The sequence below is a fragment of the Pseudopipra pipra genome, chromosome 25, assembly GCF_036250125.1.
Source record: "Pseudopipra pipra isolate bDixPip1 chromosome 25, bDixPip1.hap1, whole genome shotgun sequence".
Classification (NCBI taxonomy): Eukaryota; Metazoa; Chordata; class Aves; order Passeriformes; family Pipridae; genus Pseudopipra; species Pseudopipra pipra.
The window spans coordinates 2,106,316-2,124,863 of NC_087573.1; the positions used below are offsets into that span (position 1 = coordinate 2,106,316).

Genomic DNA, 18,548 nt, shown 5'->3' on the forward strand with positions numbered 1-18,548 from the left:
TTGACCCACAAACCTTCATCAACAGGCACAGGCAGAGGCCACGTGTAGGCAGCACTCAGGGAGCCAGGGCTGGGCTCTGTGTCCAGAACAAACACCCAGATTCCTGCTGGGACCCCCCACAAGCTCCTGGGACCTGACCAAGGCCAGGTCCAGGTACTCTGGCACTTACACTAATCCCACTTCGCTTCATGCCGAGCAATTTAATTGCTTTTCAGAACTCTCCTGCCACTGTGTGTCAAAAGAGCTTCAGCCTGAACTAAAATAAGCTGCAAAACGTGAGAGGGACCTTGAACCAAGCAGAGGCATAAGGAGGGAACACACTGCAGTCCACATAAATAAATGTAATCTTTATTTAACCAAATATAATTTATCAGTTAAGTTGACATCTGTCAGTTATAGGAACTATAAATAATTAAGACAGTCTTTTTTTCCTTTAATAAAAGAATAGACCAGGATTTTCATCTGCAGGCAGCTGTAGAGTAGGCATGCATTTGAGTGCAACCAGTGGGAAGAGGTTTTTCCATCAGTATTCCTCAGTTTTAAGTTAGATTCTTCCTTGCCCTTGCCCCAAACACACCTTTATACCATATATAACACAGGGACCAGCAGCTCTCACCCCTCGGGGTCTGTGCACAGGAGACCATGAGCAGCAGATTGTTCCTCTTTTCTTGGAGAAGTGAAGAGTGATGTGACACCTAAAAGACCAGGAGAGCTTCTCTACATACACGTAGAAGCTGAAGTGTTAATGGAAGGGAGTCTCGTATCTATTCCTCAACATCAGGCAGAGAAATCGTGTGGGCAGCAGAGAATGTTCCAGAATTCTCCGGGCTGAGAGTTCAGCACAGCAGCGCAGTTGGGGTTTGGTTTGTGGTTGGGGTTTTTTGGGTTATTTTGGGCACAGCTTTGGCCAGATGAGATGTGTGAGAAGCCACCGGGAGGGGGGGGAGGAGAGAGGAGGATCAGAGCTGCTCCCACACGGGACATGGCACAGACTAACTTTGGTCTCGACCTGCCCCCTCGGGTGCATCGGCTCTGGTTTCTGGGAGAGGCAGGAACTGCCCCCAAGGAATCGCTCCCTGCCTAAAAAGCAAAGCTGTCTCCACTTAGGCAGCGCTTTGTAGAGCTCAGGTAGGTCTGGCATTGCCCAGACTAACAAGCAGATGTCTCCATCTGGAGTTATTTTGGGTGAAGATCAGCGCTGCCAGCACCACAACTGGGCTGCCTTCCAGACAGCCAAAGGGAGGAGACAAGCACTGGTTTGTGTGAGAAATATGGAAGTTAAGCAAAAGGAGGAAGTGGTACCAGTAAAGGATAGTCATGCTGCAGTGGGAGGAAAAGGTTTAAAGCAGAGGCAAAGAAGACAACCTCAAACCCACGCCCAAATTTCGGGTTCTGCTCCGTGCCCAACATGGCGCCCGGAGCCCTCCAGCCAGCGCCATGTGGCCAGGCTGTCAATCAAACCAGGAGCCCGCCCACACCACGCACACCAGACATCTGATTGGCTGCAGCATCAGTCACTCCGGATTAGCAGGGTGCTGAGTGGTCAGTGAACCAGCAGTCCCGCCCAGGGGGCGTGGCCACAGCAGCCAAACCCTATAAAAGAGGGGCAAAGAGACTCCATCTCCATTTTGTCTCTGGGCCTGCTATTGGGGGGAGTTGATTAGAGCTGCCCTGGGGTTTCCTCTCACTATGTCTCTGCAGGCTGTGCAAGAGCCCTTCCAACATGGCCTAAACAGGGGAAGGGAAGGTATTTCAGCCATCGCTGAGCCAAGCAGCACAAAAAGCAGGAGGGGAAGAATCAGAGAAGCGAAGCCTGCACTCCCAGTGTTCAGCCAGCACTTCCCAGCTGGGCTGTCACCCCAGTCCTAAATTTTACACGCCTGTGCTCCAGCCCTGTCCTGAGAGCTGCACCAAGAGCCAGGGCTCCAGAAATCCGGCTGTGCCTGCTGACCTGTTTTGCAGCTGGTGCCTGTGCAGAGAGAGGAATCCTGTGTCTGAAGGTGGATGTCTGTCTCTAACAGGCACCAAAAGCCTAATGCTGACCAGCTTGAAACACCTCAGGCTCAGCTGAGAGAGGCACTGGGTGGCTTCTTCCTGGCTGCCCTGGGTCTGTCAGCAGCACTCAGCAACTGAAAAAAAATCTGAACACACAAAATAGGAGCTATTTTTCCATCCACCCATTCCTGAAAGTCAACAGCACTGAGCAGACTGCCCTGAAAACGGTGCTGTGTCCGCAGCAGCACGAAGGAGAGGCTGCAAAGAGCATCCATGAGGGCTCCAGCAGATCCTCCAGTGGAGCACTGGCAGGTGGAAGGGGGATGATGGATGGGGAGAGCTCACAGCCCCTTAGGACGAAGCACAGAGCAGCTGAACTCAGCTCACAGAGGCAGAACAAGCAGTGTGAGATGCTGCTGGATAGTTGGCAAAAGGGAGAATAGATCTGCCAGCAGAGACCAGCCTGCTCATGGGCAGGCTTAGGGGCTTTGCAGTCCTCAATGCCAAGATCACTCACTTCCCTGTAGGCACACAGGACCCTTCCTCACCTTCTTCACTCATCCCTCTCCCAGAGACTCCCTCAGCCTTTGGGTGCTGGGCATGGGATGGAGCTTCAGAGAGCCAACACAAGGCAGGAGGTGCCCCATGCCCTCCTCCATGAGGTTGTACTTTGCTAGGAGGTGCCAGTTCAGTAAAATAAACCTGAACTTGAGCTCCAGGATTTAAAACGCTTATGAAGCGAAAAAGCAGCCCTTGACCTCGAGTGAGTGGGGCAGGGTGGGCTCCTTGCACGATCTGACTGACCAGGAACTTCACTGTAACCTTGGTTCAGACACAGCTCCTACGAAATTGCACTTGGTGATTGTCTCGTTACACTTATTTTTTTTTTTTTTTGTCCTTCCTAAAACTAGAGAGATTTTTCTGTACAAACCGGGCTTGGAATATAAACCCCATAAAATTCCCATTGAAAATAATGAGAATTCCAGTACTAAAGATGAAGTCTCGACAGAGACAGGGTGTGGGGAGGAAGCAAAGAAGAGTGAAGGTGGAGGAAAAGAAGTGACAAGAAACGAAAGGAGGAGGAGAAGTGTGGGAAGGGGGGAGCAGGGAGAGCTAATCCCCCACATCGGAGTCCCGGTCCCCGATGAGCCAGAGGATGTGAAAGCTGACAGCGAGGAGCCCTGTTCCAATGAGGTCCCCCAGGGCTGTCAGGTATGGGATGGAGAAGTTGTCTGGGTCGAGGTCCCTGTTCCACATCCAGTGCACCATCCAGTCAGCGATGTAGAGCAGAATAAGAACCTGGCAGGCAGGAAGGGAAGAGCCACGTCAGCCACAGATCCCGAGCTCTGCAATCCCAGAGGTCAGTTCTTCAAGTCTGGCTCCCAGAAGCACAGCCACATCCCAAAGAATGGTGCTGGTGAGGGGTCAGAACCCCCTTCCCGAGTGCTGTGGACCTACAACTCAACTGACTGAGCAGTTCCCAGTGCAGGTGACGTGGCAGTGTCCCCTGGCCCAGCCTGGGGGCTCAGCCCCCCGAGGGGCTGCACTCACCTGGAGCAGTGCAGCTGTCATGTAGAACACCACGAAGATCAGGGTGAGCGTGGTGTGGCCACCCTGCATGGAGCTGATGGTGTAGAGGAAAACCAGGTGTCCAGGCACCACCAGGAGAAAGAGCACCCGGGCAGAGCGGGAGTTCACGTCTGCAGGGGGACAGAGATGGGCTTGAGACAGGCCTGCACACACAGCTCTGCAGCTTAGCTGGGCTCGGGGGGACAAGGCAGCACAGCTGTGGCCAAATCAGAAGCAGAGGCCATCACCCTGGATGCTCCCACACTGCAGATTTGGGCTGGAAGGCAGCACTCTGAGCATTGAGCCAACCATCAGGATACACAAGGACTCTGCACCAAGGAGAGTTTCATTCTGTCCCCAGAGTAAAAGCTGTCTCAGAGCTCAGCTGCCACGTCCCACCTCTGAGTGCTCAGCACAGAGCTCTCAAAAATTTACTGTGAACACTGAATTTCTTTGGATTTCCGCCTGTACCTTGTCTGGTGATTAGTTTTCTGACAGATCATCCCCACACTGGAGATCTGTTCCCTCTCCTTGCTCTTAAGGGCCAGCCTTGGCCCAGAAGGCCAGGACCCTGGAAGTGTCCTTCCCTGGCAGTGTCCAAGGCCAGGCTGGATGGGGCTTGGAGCAACCTGGGCTAGTGGAAGGTGTCCCTGCTCGTGGCAGGGGGGTGGGACTGGATGGGTTTTAAGGTCCCTTCCAGCCCAAACTATTCTGGGACTTTGTGCCCCAGACTGCAGGCTATCAAGCTTATCTAGGAGTAACAACCTCTGCACACCTTCTGTGCTGGAATTTGGGCTGTGCTCTGCCCCACAGCTGCCTCCCAACAGGCCACCCTTTCCTGTGCAACGTTATTTCAAGGGCTGACACAGATACCTGAGCTGCAGAAAGTGCTGCAAGGGCTGGGGCACTTCCAAGGGACTGTTTTGGAGCTCTCTCCAGGCATCCCACTCATGTGCAGGTAGGTGGAGATGCGACTGGCCTGCACTGCCACCAGGTTGCCACCCACACCTGCAGGTCAGGAGAGAGAGGAAGGTGATGTGTCAAACACTTTGAAGAGCTGTTTTCAACAACCAGCAGATCTGGAATTGCCAGGTGCTGGGATAATGTAGGGCAGTCTATTTTTGACCCGAATTCCACTTTTGCAGGATGTAAGGAGCTCAGACAAAGCACACTGTTCTGTGGCTTCCCTTCAGGCCCCTCAGTAAAATAGATGCCATTCTATTACTGCAGCTTGGGTTGGAAGAAATATGTGAAACAAAAATGATGAGTCAGACAAGCAAAACACACACAGGAAGTTTAAAACTATTATTTTTCACATGAGGCGTAATGAAACTGTGAAACCCACTGGCACAAGAGGCACTGGCTCAGAATTAACTGCATTTCTTGGAAAAAGTAATTAAAAAAAAGGAGTTTCTCTGGTTCATTAGGCAGAAAGGAGGTCAAAGCTCCAGAAGCAATTGGATTTCCTGACTCCCAGGTGTAAATACAAATCTCTGTGTTGCCAGGTGCCACAAGGTAAATATTTTGGAAGATGGGGGTGTCCCACCAGACAGGAGGAATGAGGAAGTGAAGAGGTCCCTGGAAAGGTGTCTGTTAGGGAATAGCCTCCCAGGGCAGGCACCTTTCAGTGACAGGCTGGCACTGGGGGGAGCCACGGTGCTGTAAAGCTTGAGTCAAAGCTCAGTGCCTCAGTGGCATCCAAAAGGGATTCATTGTCCTTAACCTGCCTGAAATAAGGCACAGGGGACAACTCCACTGCTTGCCAAGAGCCTCCAAGAGCTGCAAGCCCAGCCAGGGTGGGAAGGACTCACCATTGATCACTGGTGTGAAAACAGCCATCCCAGCAAAGTTCGGATCCGAGACCGTCCTGTCCAAAATCAACCCCCCGACGCTGCAGGGGGAAGATTGAAGGGGTCAGTGCTGGAATTCTCCCAGGAATGAGGCTGTGGGGTGGGGGGACAGGAGGCCTCCCACCTGCTGATGGCCATGGCGATGACAACGGGCTCCCAGCTGGAACAAAGCACCTCCCAGGTCGCTGAATCCTTCCTGGCAACGAAGACCCAGATGGGCAGCAGAGCCAGGAACAAGGCGCACACCAGGGGATTCACATAGAACTTGCTCTCTGGGGGGGAAATGTGAGAGATATCAAGGACACATCCCACTGCAGTGAGGCAGGTGCTGCTTCAGCAGAGCTCAGCAAGCCTGGCCACAGGCTGCTGGAGTTGGGAATGCCAGGAAGGGCAGGGAAACCGGGCCAGTCCAGCCTCAACTCTGCAGGACGTGGTCCCTCTTCCTCCCGGTGTACTCACAGGGGTGGGAGTTCTACTGGCAGGGGTGTCAGTACAACACTGGGGGCACAAGGCTGTGAGTACAACACTTGGGTCTGTTTAGCAACATTTCCATTTCAACTGCTCTCTTCCATTTCAACTGCTCATTCCCACTTTCTGCTCCTGGGCAAGATCTCCCAGTGTTGCTTCACCTCTGGATGAACCTGGCTGAGTCACATCCCTGTATCCCGGCCCCAGGGAAGGAGGAGGAAGTGGAGAGTCTGCAGCTGCAGCCCTGCACTGAGGATCCCCAGCTGGTGCTGACTGCACAGCAGATGAAATCCAGACCTTCCTTCTCCCACTGCTTCAGCCACAGACGAGCCCCTGGCACCTGGAAGGGGACAACCCCTTCCTGACCACTTTACCTGTCGAGAGGGAAGTGTGCAGGTCCCTGCCAAGAGTGTCTGCAGCTACAAGGCACTGAGAAAGTCCATATCCTCCCCTCATCAGTCTGACTAGATCTCACTAACTGAGGGAGCTCTAGACCAGGAATCCTCAACACCCCAAGGACAGAAAGGGCAAAGGAAGAGGGTGAGATGAGTGGACACACAGCAGCACAGGGAAAGACCAGGCAAAGGCCTTTTGTTGCTCCTTACCCAGGTCCTTGTACAAGCCACAGCTGATTCCTGACAGCAGAGCCAGGGTGACAAGATCCCCCAGGCTGGCAGCAATCGGGGTGGCCACGTTGTCAGGGTTGATCCCCATCCTCCTGGACCCGATGATGACCCCAATCATAATCATTCCTAGAGGCAAAAAGAGGAAAAAGAGCAGGATGAAGCCAAAGGAAGCCAAGCATTTTAGGCAGAGGTGCACAGAGGGCGTTCAGCATCTGTCTCTCACCCAGAAAAAGGGAAGCAACGAAGGCAGTGGCCACACTGCTGGCACAGAGCAGGACAGCGTGGTACAGGCTGAAGTGCCCGTCTGGGATCCACCCGAACACCACGGCGGCGATGGAGGCCAGGAAGCCAACCACGGTGGCCTGAACCTGGAAATGGAGGCCAGAGGGTTACCAGGAGAGCAGACAGTCCCAGGGGGAGGGAAGAGGTTGCTCAGAGAAACTGCCCCATCCCTGGAAGTGTCCAAGGCTAGGATGGACAGGGCTTGGAGCAACCTGGGCTAGTGGAAGGTGTCCCTGCCCGTGGCAGGGGGTGGAATGAGCTGAGCTTTAATGTCCCTTCCAACCCAAACCATCGTGGGATTCTGTTCTAGGATTCTAAGAGAGAAGCACCACCCAGGGTCCCATGTCAGATGGATTAGAATCCAGCAGGGAAACACCAAGGGCAAACATGATGATGGGACAAAAAGGTGCCATTTGCCTCCCTGTTAGATGCAGAATATTGACAGTCAGTAGCAAACCCAGGTATTTAAACCTTCTGCATTTGCCAGAGTTGAGCTTGCACCAGCTACCAATATTCCACTTCCTTCTCCTTTCCCTTTTTCTTACCAGTAGCAGAGCCATGTTTCCTGTTATCATCTTCCAGAACTCTTTGGGTGTGTCCATTTGGCCAATATTAGCCTGCAAGAGGACATGGAATATCATTAAAGACTGACAGCACTTTGCACATGCCAACAGTGAAATTCCTGCCTTCCAGCTCTGCAGAGGTGTGTTTGCAGGTGTGAGGGGCCAGGCTGTGACTGTCCCTTGGGCTGCACACCCTGGGTAACTACAGCACCTCTTCCAGCTGCTACTCTGGATTTACCTGATGGAAATCTTGCAGAAGCACCGAGATCCCCCCTGTCCCTTTGCAGTCACACACTGCTGCTCGCTGACCCACCACAATTCTGATCCAGCCAAGCCTGGCTCAGGCCCAGCTGGGTTATGCTGCCCCTCAGGTCAGCCAGGCAGGAGGGAAGCAGGGGTGCCAGGTCAGCCGTGTGCCCCTGCTCCGACACGGAGCGAGGCCAGAGCAGCACGTGGGCAGAGGAAGCTGGCAGCAAAACCCCCTGTTTCGGGTAAAAGCTGAGTAAACAAGGCCAGTGCCACGTGGGGGATGGACTGGCGGGAAGCAGCCATGGCACAGGGGTCACCTGGCACCGCTGCAGCTGCGGGAGATGCTAATCAGGATAACCAGGAGAGACGGAAAGTTGCTTTAATTCCCTGGAGGGCGATCCAGAATAGCCCAGTGGAGTGGCTGCAGTCACTGCAGGGCACGAGCTCTGCTCTTCCCTACCACCTCCTGGGGCTTTTTATGGAAGAATGGGTAAGCAGGGCACATAAACTTATGCCTAATTTGTGTTATTAGAAGCTGACGAAGATGAAGCAAGGGAGAGGCTCCAATGTGCGTCGGAGCTGTTGGCTGACAGCATCAAACTTCTGCACAACAAGGCAGCAGCAATTTCCTCCTCTCAGGTTTCCTTGCTGGCCTCCAGCAAAGGAAAACAAAACAAGAAAACCAGGAGTCAATGATCAGCTAATCCCTCTGCTCTCCTTGCTGCATGTGCTTGAGAGCTGCCAGCTCAGTTCAACCAGCACTGAGATGCCCCCAGCTCTGGAGTGAATTATTCTGGGCAGTTTAGTGGAGAGGAGGAAGGAATGGGGGAAAACCAACAAAAAGTTGACTGGAGTAGCACATCCAGCACAGGAATTTCAGCTCCATATGAAGCCTGACCTTAAAATTCCAGCCACATGGCAATTAGGCTGGGATTAACACAACCTAGCTGTAGTCACTGCCAAGAGGATTTAAATCCTTTAACTAATGGGAGAGTTTTGCTTCTTAATTGTGAAAGGAATGTCTGAGGTGCCTTAATGCAGCACTAATTAGAAACCCACAGTCTGAGAAACCACTCTGGGCTGCTTTCCTGTGGAGAGAGCACGGGATCCCCCCCGGGAAGCTCCGGTCAGAGGGGAGCTCCCCCCACACGTGGGACCCCACGCCGAGGGATGAGCAGGGCAAGGGGAAAAAGGAAAGCCCAAGAGATTGCCCTGTCCCACCATGCACAGACACAAGGAGGCTGGACTTGATGATCTCTGGAGGTCTTTTACAACCCTAATGATTCTGTGATTCCATGATTTTAAGGAGGCAGAGAGCAAGGCTCTGGGATCCATGTGGAGGCAGCCAGGGCAAAGGGAGGCAGAGGCCAGAGCCTGCCTGTTGGCCCACAAGGCTGATGCCACGAGGCACCAGGAGACCAAGCTGGTGGGTGCTCTCTGTGCTGGTGTCCTCGTGACCCTCCTGCAGCCACCAGAGCAGATGGGGCAAAGTTTTGCATTGCTGACTGTCCACATTTTTGGTTCTCTGCCAAGCCTTCCCCAACACTGCTCTGTGCCAGCCCCAGGAGGGAAGAGGACACACAAGTGCCACTCTGCCTTTGTCCCAGGAGAGCCAAGCACTCACCCTGACCAGCCCATGCTCAGAAAGTGCAAGCTGGGCAAGGCCAAGAGGGAGAAGAGCCTGTGGGACAGCAAGGATCCTGTCAGGATCTGAACAATGGAGAATGAATAAAACAAAGGGATTTGTTTCCCAGAACGAAGGGGCAAACAAAGCTCAGGCTCTGTTCCTGCAGGCCCTGGCTCTGGAGCACAGCTGGGCCAGGGGCAGTGTGGGGCCTCCCAGCAGCTTTGCCCTCCCCACAGTGCCTGGGGAGAGGAGCCCAGCCCCGAGGGCAAGCAGCTCCAGCCCAGCTTTTGCCAGGCAGTGCTGGCACAGCCATTCCCAGGGCAGCTCAGGGCCCTGCTCCTTCAGGGAACAAAGGGCAAGGGCTGCATCCAAGAAGGAGGTGGCCCCATGGTCAGCAGGAATCATCAGGCCAAGCCAAGGGCTAGTCCAGGGAAATGCTGTTTGCCTTCCTGCTCCCCAGGGGCAACCTCAGACCCTGCAGAACACGATGCTCACGTGCCACTGGCTCAGGGGATGGGAGCAGCTTCCTCAGGATTCCCACAAGGAGCTGCTCCAAGGGGGACGGGGGGCTGTGGTGAGCTGAGCAGCCCAAAATGTTGGCTCTGGAATGCACCAAAAACCTTGGGCCTCAGAGGCCAGCAAGAGCTACTGAGGAGCAAAGAGTCACAGCTGGAATCTCCCCATTGCTCCAGATGGAAGAAGGAAGGAGCTGGGAGAGCAGATCCAGAGGGACTTATTCCACTCTGCTGTGCCTTCTCCTGCAGCAGGCAGGAGGGGAGGGCTGAGGGGAAGGGAACATGCCAAGAAGGAGGGTGCTGCTGCCACCCAGGCAGACAGTTCTCCATCCCTACATCTCAGTGAGCACTTCCCAAGCAGCTCTCTCGAGCCAAGGTACAGCAGCACTGCCAAAGCCCAGGCCAGGCTGGCTGCTGCAAGGACTCTCTCCTCGGCACAGAGGAGCCAGAAGCTTGGCAGCAGGCAGCCAACACCTTCTAGATGTAAAATTCCAAGCTCCCATCGTGGGGAACACAGGGACATCAGGCAGTCACTTGCTGTCATGCTCAAGCAGAAGATGCCTTGCAGCAGGAAGGAGCGTTATTGTCCCTGTCAGGAGAGGGTGTTGGTCTCTCTCCAGCAGCTCCAGACACAAGAGTGCTGTGTTGGAGGGACATTTAAACACAAAGCAATTAATTGACAGCTGGACTGACACAGTGCTCCAAGGAGCTCACAAGAGCCTGCCCCATCCCTCACAGGGAGCTCAGTGTTCCACAGGAATCCCACTGAATTGGAGCAGGAGATCTCCATCACTTCAAGAGCCTGTCAATCCCCCTGCAAGCTCTCAGTGCAAGGTCCCCTCTGCTTTGCTGTGCAGTTCTCCCCAGGCACTCTCCTCCCCAGCCCTCCCCACCCTGGCTCCTTCCAGCCTGCTCTGATAACATTCCTGCACCAGCTTCCCTCGTGGAAAAAACTGGATCCAAGCACTCCAAAGCCATCTCTCCCCGTGCCCTCAGGCCCCTGAGCAGCCAGCACAAGGAAGTGAACTGTCAGCAGAGCTTAAGGACCATTAAACCTTCAAATCCCATCAGCCCAGTGGGATGGAAACACCTTCCCAGCAGGCTGAACTCCAGGATCTGGTGTCTGCAGTCACTGATACAGATTTTCCTTCCCACTCTTCCCAAATCCAGCATCCTGCTCCCCCCCTGAGCTCCCTGGATACTCACAGCAGTGGACAGGCGGGATGCCAGAGTCATCTCCAGGTTCCCCTTCAGGCCCAGCAGTGCAGGTACTAAGATAAACAAATTGGTCACGTTTTTGAAGACGTCCCAGTGCTGCAGGATTAAAACACAGACAGACCATCAGATCTCGGCATGGCTGATCCAAACCCTTGCTCTGAGTGGCACTGGGTGGCACTTCCTCATCACCTTTGACACCTGGCAGTGCCCCCAGCAGCCATCCCACTCCCCTTCCTGCTGCCACACATGGAATTTTGCAGTGATTTTACAATTTCTGACGTTTGTGTAGCAGGCACCACGTTTCCCCGCTGAGTTTAAAAATCAGCTCCGAGCTGGGAATTTTCAGTGAAAAATCCCCCCAAAATTCCCCAACTGACAAAATGTTTACACACAGAGAGGCCAAAATAGGGAAAGAGGAAGAGACTTTGCCCAATATTTGCAATTTTTGGCAGAATCTGGAGCTTGGTCAGTCTTGGCTGAGAGCCATTCCTACGTGTGTGTCTCACAAATACATTTTGGAGCAAAGAATTGCTGCTCCCTGATCCAAAATCCAGCCCACTGTGGCCACCTTTTCCTGGTACCTCACCTGGCATCTACATTACAGGTATTTCCTAACTCTTCTGGCTCTCCAGTCAAGTCACCTCCCCTGGGATGAGGGAGGGAGGCAGCCACGGTTATTTAGGAAAAAAACAAAGGGTAATTGCAGGGTGAGCAGCCTTACAGAAGAGCAGCTGGCTTGCAGGAAAACACAAAACCACTCCAAAAAACCTCACAACTGCATTTAAAAAACCCCTCAGGCCTCACTGCCCCTTTCTGTATTGTCATGGATGTGTTGCAAGAAGGCCCTGTGTCCAAAATAACTCCTGCTTCCCACACTGCCTGGCTGCCAAACTCCTTAAAGGCCACTGCAGTCACACTCCCAGCAGCTGGTGCTGTGCTGGGCACGTTAAACATCACAGCTCTGCTGCTTTACCTGTCAGTGGTACCTGCAAAAGTTACCTGGGAGAGGCTCCACCTCTGCCAGAGCTTTTTCCTTGGCAGTGTCAGACTGCCAGGCTCAGCAGGGACACGCATTTCTTTCTAGGACAAGGAAGACTGGGGGCCAACACCTTAGAGCAAATATAAGTCACTCTCTCTGGGTGACTAATACCTTCCTCTGGGGAAGGGTTTCAGTCATTTTTGTTTATTTTTCCATCCCTCACCACTAAGCCAACAAGTTCCAGTTTCCTGTAGGTCCTTTGCAACACCACACTCAAGCTGCACTCACTTGAAAAACCATCGGAGAGAGAAAAGTGCTTGAGATGGATGAACTGGGACCACTTTTCCTCAAAGGCCAAAAGTGTTTTCCAGTCAGAAGAATTCCCTTAATGCTTCTGAGGGGGAGGAGGCCCTGGCACAGGTTGCCCAGAGAAGCTGTGGCTGCCCCATCCCTGGAAGTGTCCCAGGCCAGTTTGGAGCAACCTGGGACAGTGGAAGGTTGGAATGAGAGGGTGGAATGAGATGAGCTTTAAAGTCCCTTCAACCCAAACCATTCTGGGATGCTCCAACAAGCTGACCACACACTGCAGCTCCCAGGTATGTGGATAAAAGCTGCTCAGCTATTTCAGGCACAACCACAACCCTGTGTCTGCTCCTGAGGATCCCATTCTCCAGGAGAATCCACCATCCCTGGAGGTGTCCAAGGAACGACTGGACGTGGCACTCGAGGACAATGTGAGGATTGGTCACAGGATGGACTTGGTGACCTTGGAGGGATTTTTCAACCTCAGTGACTCTGTGACTGTGATTTCAGTGCTCAGTGCTGAGCAGAGCAGGAGAGCACAGGCTCAGACACTCCATCCAGCCCAGCCTCACGTCAGGCTGTGCTTCCTTTAAGACACATCCAGGCGAGCTCGGCTCTCCCCACTCTATTTTTAGCAGTCACTGTGAGTATTTTGCTGGGTGTTCCACGGGTGAATCCTCTGCTACAACTTCCCTCAGCAGCATCCAGGACTCAATCAGTGAACACCACGCTCCCACTTCCCAGCAGGACGAGCTGGGTGTCACCAGAACCACTTAGTGAGAGGAACATCGTCATTAGTCAGACCACGGGCTGGAGTGCAAAAGTTTCCTGGCTCCAGAGATCACAGAGGCAGGATCAGGCAAGAGCCAGCACCAGTTCAAACCCTCCCTCACCTTGTCCCAACCCTGGCTTTGTAAATTAATCTTTAAGGGGGAGGCTGCACTGCAAACTGGTGCCAGAGGCAGCTCCCTGAGCAAGACAGGGCTGTTGGTGGAGAAAGGAATAAAAGCCATCTTTGGGGGAGGAAAACAAGGAGATTTCTGCAGACCTCAGCAGCTTGCTCACTGCAAAGAGCAGGACCCATGGGCTCCTGCCAACTTTCTTAATATAAGATGTTATACAACACTAGGCTATGGGCATTTCCTACAGCTCCAAGGCCTCCATGGCTCCTGCAGGGAACAAAGATCCCTGTGGAGACACGTGCCCATGATGTGGCTCCATGGGGAGAACCAGGGCCAGGCTGTTTTGGGGAAGACAACAAAATGGGAAAGAGAAGAGGAAATAAGACTTTAAGTTCAGGACATGGAGATGATAAAATCCCTTTCTGCCTGTAGCAGCCCCTCTGAGAAGTGCAGAAATCAGCTGTTTTCAGGGAAAGATCCTCCAGCATCATCCAGTCTGCTCCATGCAAAGGGGAACTGGGGAGTGAGGGGGCTCTGGCTGCCTTCCAGCAGGGCTGTGGCAGAGAATTACAGGCAGAGGCATCTCACCTCCAGCACCTCCTCCCTGCCCTCTGCAGAGGGGGAGCACAGGGGCTGTAAGATACATACATAATATGTGACACATACATAGTCTGGGTTTCACTTATTTCAGCTTTATCTTCTACTGAGCCACAGCCCCTCTGAACAGAGATCTACCCAGACACAGCAGATCCTGGTGTCTGCTGGGCAGCACTGGAGGGGTCAGACCAAACAGGTCTGGATGAAACACCAACCCCCAGGGGCTGTTTTGCAGCTCCCTCTGGTCCCGCTGCCTTTCGGAAGCTCTGCACCTACAGGAAGATATTCCCGGGGGATCAGCTGCCCCTCAGCTGTGTCATTTCAGTCCCTGGGTGTGAAGTGAAGGCTCACAGCTCACGAGGAAGAGCTGGTTTTGCTCAGATGGCAGCAGGGTGGTGATTCACGGCTCAGGGGAGGGGCTGCTGCAGGTCGGAGCTGCGACTGCCTCGGTGCAGCTGCTTCTCCCGGCATTCTCCCTCCAAAATGCCACGGAATGGGCAGCCCTAACGGGAATGCAGGACTGGCAGTCCCTGACACCCACCCTGGAGGGATGGTAACACCAGAGGGGGTGAAGCAGGGGAAAGGAGCAGGCTCCCTCATCCATATGAAATCCTGTCCATCCAAAGAACCTCCAGGGAGCTGATAAGTCTGGAAAACAACAACAGGGACTCTGCTGGGAAAGGGGACTGTGCCAACAGTCCTGCACTGCACACAAAAACCAGCCAGGGCACTCACATGTACCTGGCCTGGAGTCTCTGCGATCCCAGAGGGAGCAGAGGCAAATCCTCCTCCTGAGAGGCACATTCCCGGGGCCACGTTAATGGGGCAGCATGGCCACAGGCCAGGGCTGCTTGTTTTCACAGTGGGGAGACCAATTACAGCTGGCTGATTAGTCCAGTCCTCCAAAACACAGGACATGGAGTGTATGGAGCCCCCAGCCAGCACCAACCATGGCTGCATCCAAAGCCACGGGACTCCAGTGACCCACTCCACATGCTTCCTCCTTTCATCCAAGGCTTTGAGCCTTTGGAAGCCAGTTATCAGGATCAGCTCCCCAAGCCAAGCCAACAGGCTTCCCATCCCCCTTTCCCACCCTATGGCTCATTTAATCCCAAGGCTAAAGGGAGTTGGAGCTGTTGGCAGGAAAAGCTGCACAGCCACACGCTGAGCTGCTTGTGGGACAAGGGAATTACAGAGTTTTATTTCTAATGGCCCTAAAAAAGAAAGGCAGGAGAACACAGGGCTCAGCTGCAGTATCCCAGCCCTGCCCACTCCTTCCCAGCCAGAAGGGCTGCTCCTTCTCCAGGAAAAACTTTAGGTTGGGTTCAAATCCCTGGCTCTGGGGGACTTCCAGAAGAGCCACGCGTGAGTTTACAGGGACCTTTGCGGAGGGAAACACGCTTGAAAGGTCTTTCTTTTTAAGAAAATGATTCCAGTAAATCTCTCTCTCTCCCAGATTAATTTAGCACATCCAGCTTTTCCTGTTTTGAGTCACTTCACAGCTCTCTCAACGGCCAAGAGAGCCCGTAAGGATGACCAGAGTGCAAAGGCACGCAGGGAAATTGCTGTTACGGGCAGGACACCACGAGGAGTGTCTGCTTGACCACCCACAAGCCCAAAAAAACCCTGACTGACTTACCCTGGCACAGGGTAACACCCTGGGCTGACACTCGAGCCCTTCTCTGCCAACACTCGAGGGCTTGTTTACCTCACTTGAGCAAAGAGAGGAGCTTCAAGCAGAGCATTTTTGGGTGACCACAGCTCCAAAATGGCTGCCTCCCCCATCCAAAGAGTCTCAGAAACCTCCACTGCACAGATGAGCCAGTTCTGAGCCTCAGTCACCACTTTGGGCTGGGCATCAGACAGCTCTGCCCAGCCTGTCTTTCAGGGCAAAGGAGAAGAGGTGAAGCAACTCCTCTGCTGCCAGAGTCACTGCTTGGAAAACGTGTTATAGACCAGTGCAGGAGCCACAGCTTCCAAAGGCACCATTCCCACATAAAAACACAAACAAGCTGCCAGGCTGTCGGGTTCCCACAGCATCACCTGCCAAGGTAACACGTTGGTTTTCATCCAGAGGTCACTGCCAGCTCTCTGGCAGGCCTTTCCTAAGGATCACCTCCACACACCTCCCAGGAGGAACCACTCCTTTAGCCCTGTCACCCCTGGCCACGTCAGGAGCACGAGGAGGAGGTGAAGGGGCCACGTGGCCTTCAGGCTTTGGAATGAGCCCCCCCAGAGGTGTCCAGCACACGCTGTGGCAGGAGAATCATTAACGTGGTGGCACGAGCCTGGCGTGCTGGGACAGCACAGCAAACACCCAACATGGAAAAGGGACACAAGTGGAACCAGTGACTGGGGCTGGGATGTCACCAGCCACCAGCAGGGAAGGGCTTCATTTTGAGCTGTGATGCAAGGTGGTCTCAGGTGCCACATTGTGCCAGTTGTGACCTCCTCCTCTGAGCCACAGCTGTGCAGCTGTGCAGGGGTGCCCTCAGCCTCTCCTTCCCTCATTCCACACATCACCAAGGTCTCCCTGTCTCCCCTTCCCCAGCCAAGAGAACTGGTCTCCTTCCCTCCCTGCTGCCAGCTGCTGAACTAGCCTTGGCATTCCAGTCCCTCCTGGCTTGACAGGATTCAGAGCCCAATGCCATGCCAGGGAAGCATCAATCCTACCTGCACAATGTCCAGCACCATTCCAGCAGCAACTGTCCCAAAGCCTGCCAGGAGGAACGGGAAGAGGACTTGCAGCCCAATGGAAAAGGAGGTCTCCTTGAGGGGCGAGGCTGGCTCAGGACTCTGGTGTGTGCTGGTGTCATCGCTCTCATTGCTCTGGCTGCCATTTTCCAGCAGGGCATCGTCTTCTCGCACCCCTTTGGCGTTGGCACGGGACTCCAGCACCACTGCTTCTACTGCAGCAGGTCCCAGGAAATCTGAGGGCTCCACCAGCTGCCCCTGGTCCGGACTGGTGAGATGGTCCACAGGCACAGCCCCATTGGCCTGGTGGGTCTCCTTCTTCTCAGGCTTGGCAGACATGCTGTTCAGAGGCTATCCTGACCCTTGGCTTGGTGGGCCTACAGCCAGCAGCTGTTCCAGAAGAGATCTTCTGCCAGGAACTTACACAAATGGCCTTCCCGGCATCTAGGAGCGACCTCTCCTATCCCTGCCCGCCTGCCTTGGAGTGCAGAGCCTGCTCCTGCAGCAGAGATCCCCATCAAGCAACGTCCAGGAACGGGGGACACCAACCACTGAGAGAGCAGGAACTGGGAATGATGGCCAGTTGATTCCCTCTGGTTCTCCTCTCCAGTGCTGCGTGCTACAGCAGCCTCCAAGGCAGGATCCAAGCTTTCCTTCTTTGATGTGTGACACTTCAGTGCATCTTTTTCCAGGTTTTCTTCCTGCAGCACGGCTGCTGAGATGGGGCACCCAAGGCAAGGAGAAAACCCGGCTTGTAGAGATGATCCAGCCTGGAAAAGCTCTTTTTGCTACCTTCTGTTGCTTTTCCCAGTAGCACTGTGCCCCTGCAGAATTCCAGTCTGAAGTCTCCTGTGGGGTTTCTTGCTCTGTTTCAGCCTGGCTTTTGCTCTCTGCCAGCAATCCCAGGAAGCTCCAAGTGTCTGTCGTCCTCCTCTTCCAGGAGAATTTCTCACCCGACAGCACAAGACAACCACAGCTCTTATTTAGAGCAACAGCAGGTCCCCAGTTAAGGTCGCTCGCTGAGCTGGGCGGGCTGCAGGGTGGGCTCTGGCATCCGGACAGCCCTGGATTTGACGCGGCTTTCCAAGAACTCGCCTTTCACCTGAAATACAGGGGAGGAAAACAGATATTCTGTTGGATTCCGCGGCAGCACAAGAAGCTCCTTCATTTCTATGTCGAAGGTTCAGACTTCAACGCACCCCGGACTATCCCCTCGGCTCTTCTTCCCCTCTCAGGGGGCCGTGTCGGGGGACAGAGGGACCCCCGAGCCGCAGGACGCCCGGGGCCCCCGCCCGCCGGTGCCGCAGCGCCCGCAGAGCCGCGTCGCGGGGGGAGCGGGACCGGCGCTCCCGGAGCGCAGCGGGAGCGGCCGCGGAGGGGACACCGCGGGGATGCGCTGCCCCGAGCGGAGCGGAGCGGAGCTGCCGCGGCCGGTCCCGCGCCGTGTGCCCGCGGTGCCGCCGCTCCCTCAGCGCTCCGCTCGCTGCTCTCTGCGCTCCCTCAGCGCTCCCTCCCTCGGCTCCCTCGGCTCCCTCACCTCCCTCAGCGCTCCCCCGGCCGCTCTCCCCGCTCTGCCCCGCCGGGCCCGGCGCGCGCCGCCCTGACATCACCCCCCGCCAATGGCGGCCCTGCCCAGCGCGCCGCGCCGCGCTCCTATTGGCTGCGGGCGCGTGGCGTCACTCCCGGCCCCGCCCCCTGCGCGGACCACGGCGGGGAGGGGGGAGAGGAGAGGCCACGCCCCCTTCGTGGGGCTGGGCGTGGCCTGGGGTCACGTGGGGGAGAGTCCGCGTGGAGCGGGGGGAGCGATCCCTGTGCGTCCGTCCGTCCGTCCATACATCCATCCCTCCGACCTTCCGTCCGTCCATCCCTCTGTCCATCCATCCCTCCGTCCGTCCTTCCGTCCGTCCATCCATCCACCGACCCATCCACCCATCCATCTGTCCATCCATCCCTCTGTCCCTCCATCCATCCAGCCATCCATCTGTCCATCCATCCCTCTATCCATCCCTCCATCCATCCCTCCATCCATCCATCCATCCCTGAGCTGTGCCAGGATCCAGTGGTCCCGCTGGCCATCCACCATCCTGCTATCCATCCATCTCTCCATCCCA

The 18,548-nt window shown here is 54.9% G+C and overlaps 1 protein-coding gene across 1 annotated transcript; it reads right to left on the reverse strand.

Annotated features, from left to right (window-relative positions):
• Window positions 1–332: 332 nt before the first annotated feature.
• Window positions 333–17,267, reverse strand: SLC41A1 (solute carrier family 41 member 1). Its single transcript, XM_064636055.1, has 10 exons — window positions 16,417–17,267; window positions 10,951–11,058; window positions 7,336–7,407; window positions 6,732–6,876; window positions 6,488–6,634; window positions 5,539–5,686; window positions 5,376–5,455; window positions 4,438–4,572; window positions 3,547–3,695; window positions 333–3,294 (listed from the first exon to the last, which is right to left on the reverse strand). The coding sequence occupies exons 1-10, from the start codon at window positions 16,774–16,776 to the stop codon at window positions 3,109–3,111; spliced, it is 1,530 nt and encodes a 509-aa protein (XP_064492125.1). The 5' UTR covers window positions 16,777–17,267; the 3' UTR covers window positions 333–3,108.
• Window positions 17,268–18,548: the final 1,281 nt, after the last annotated feature.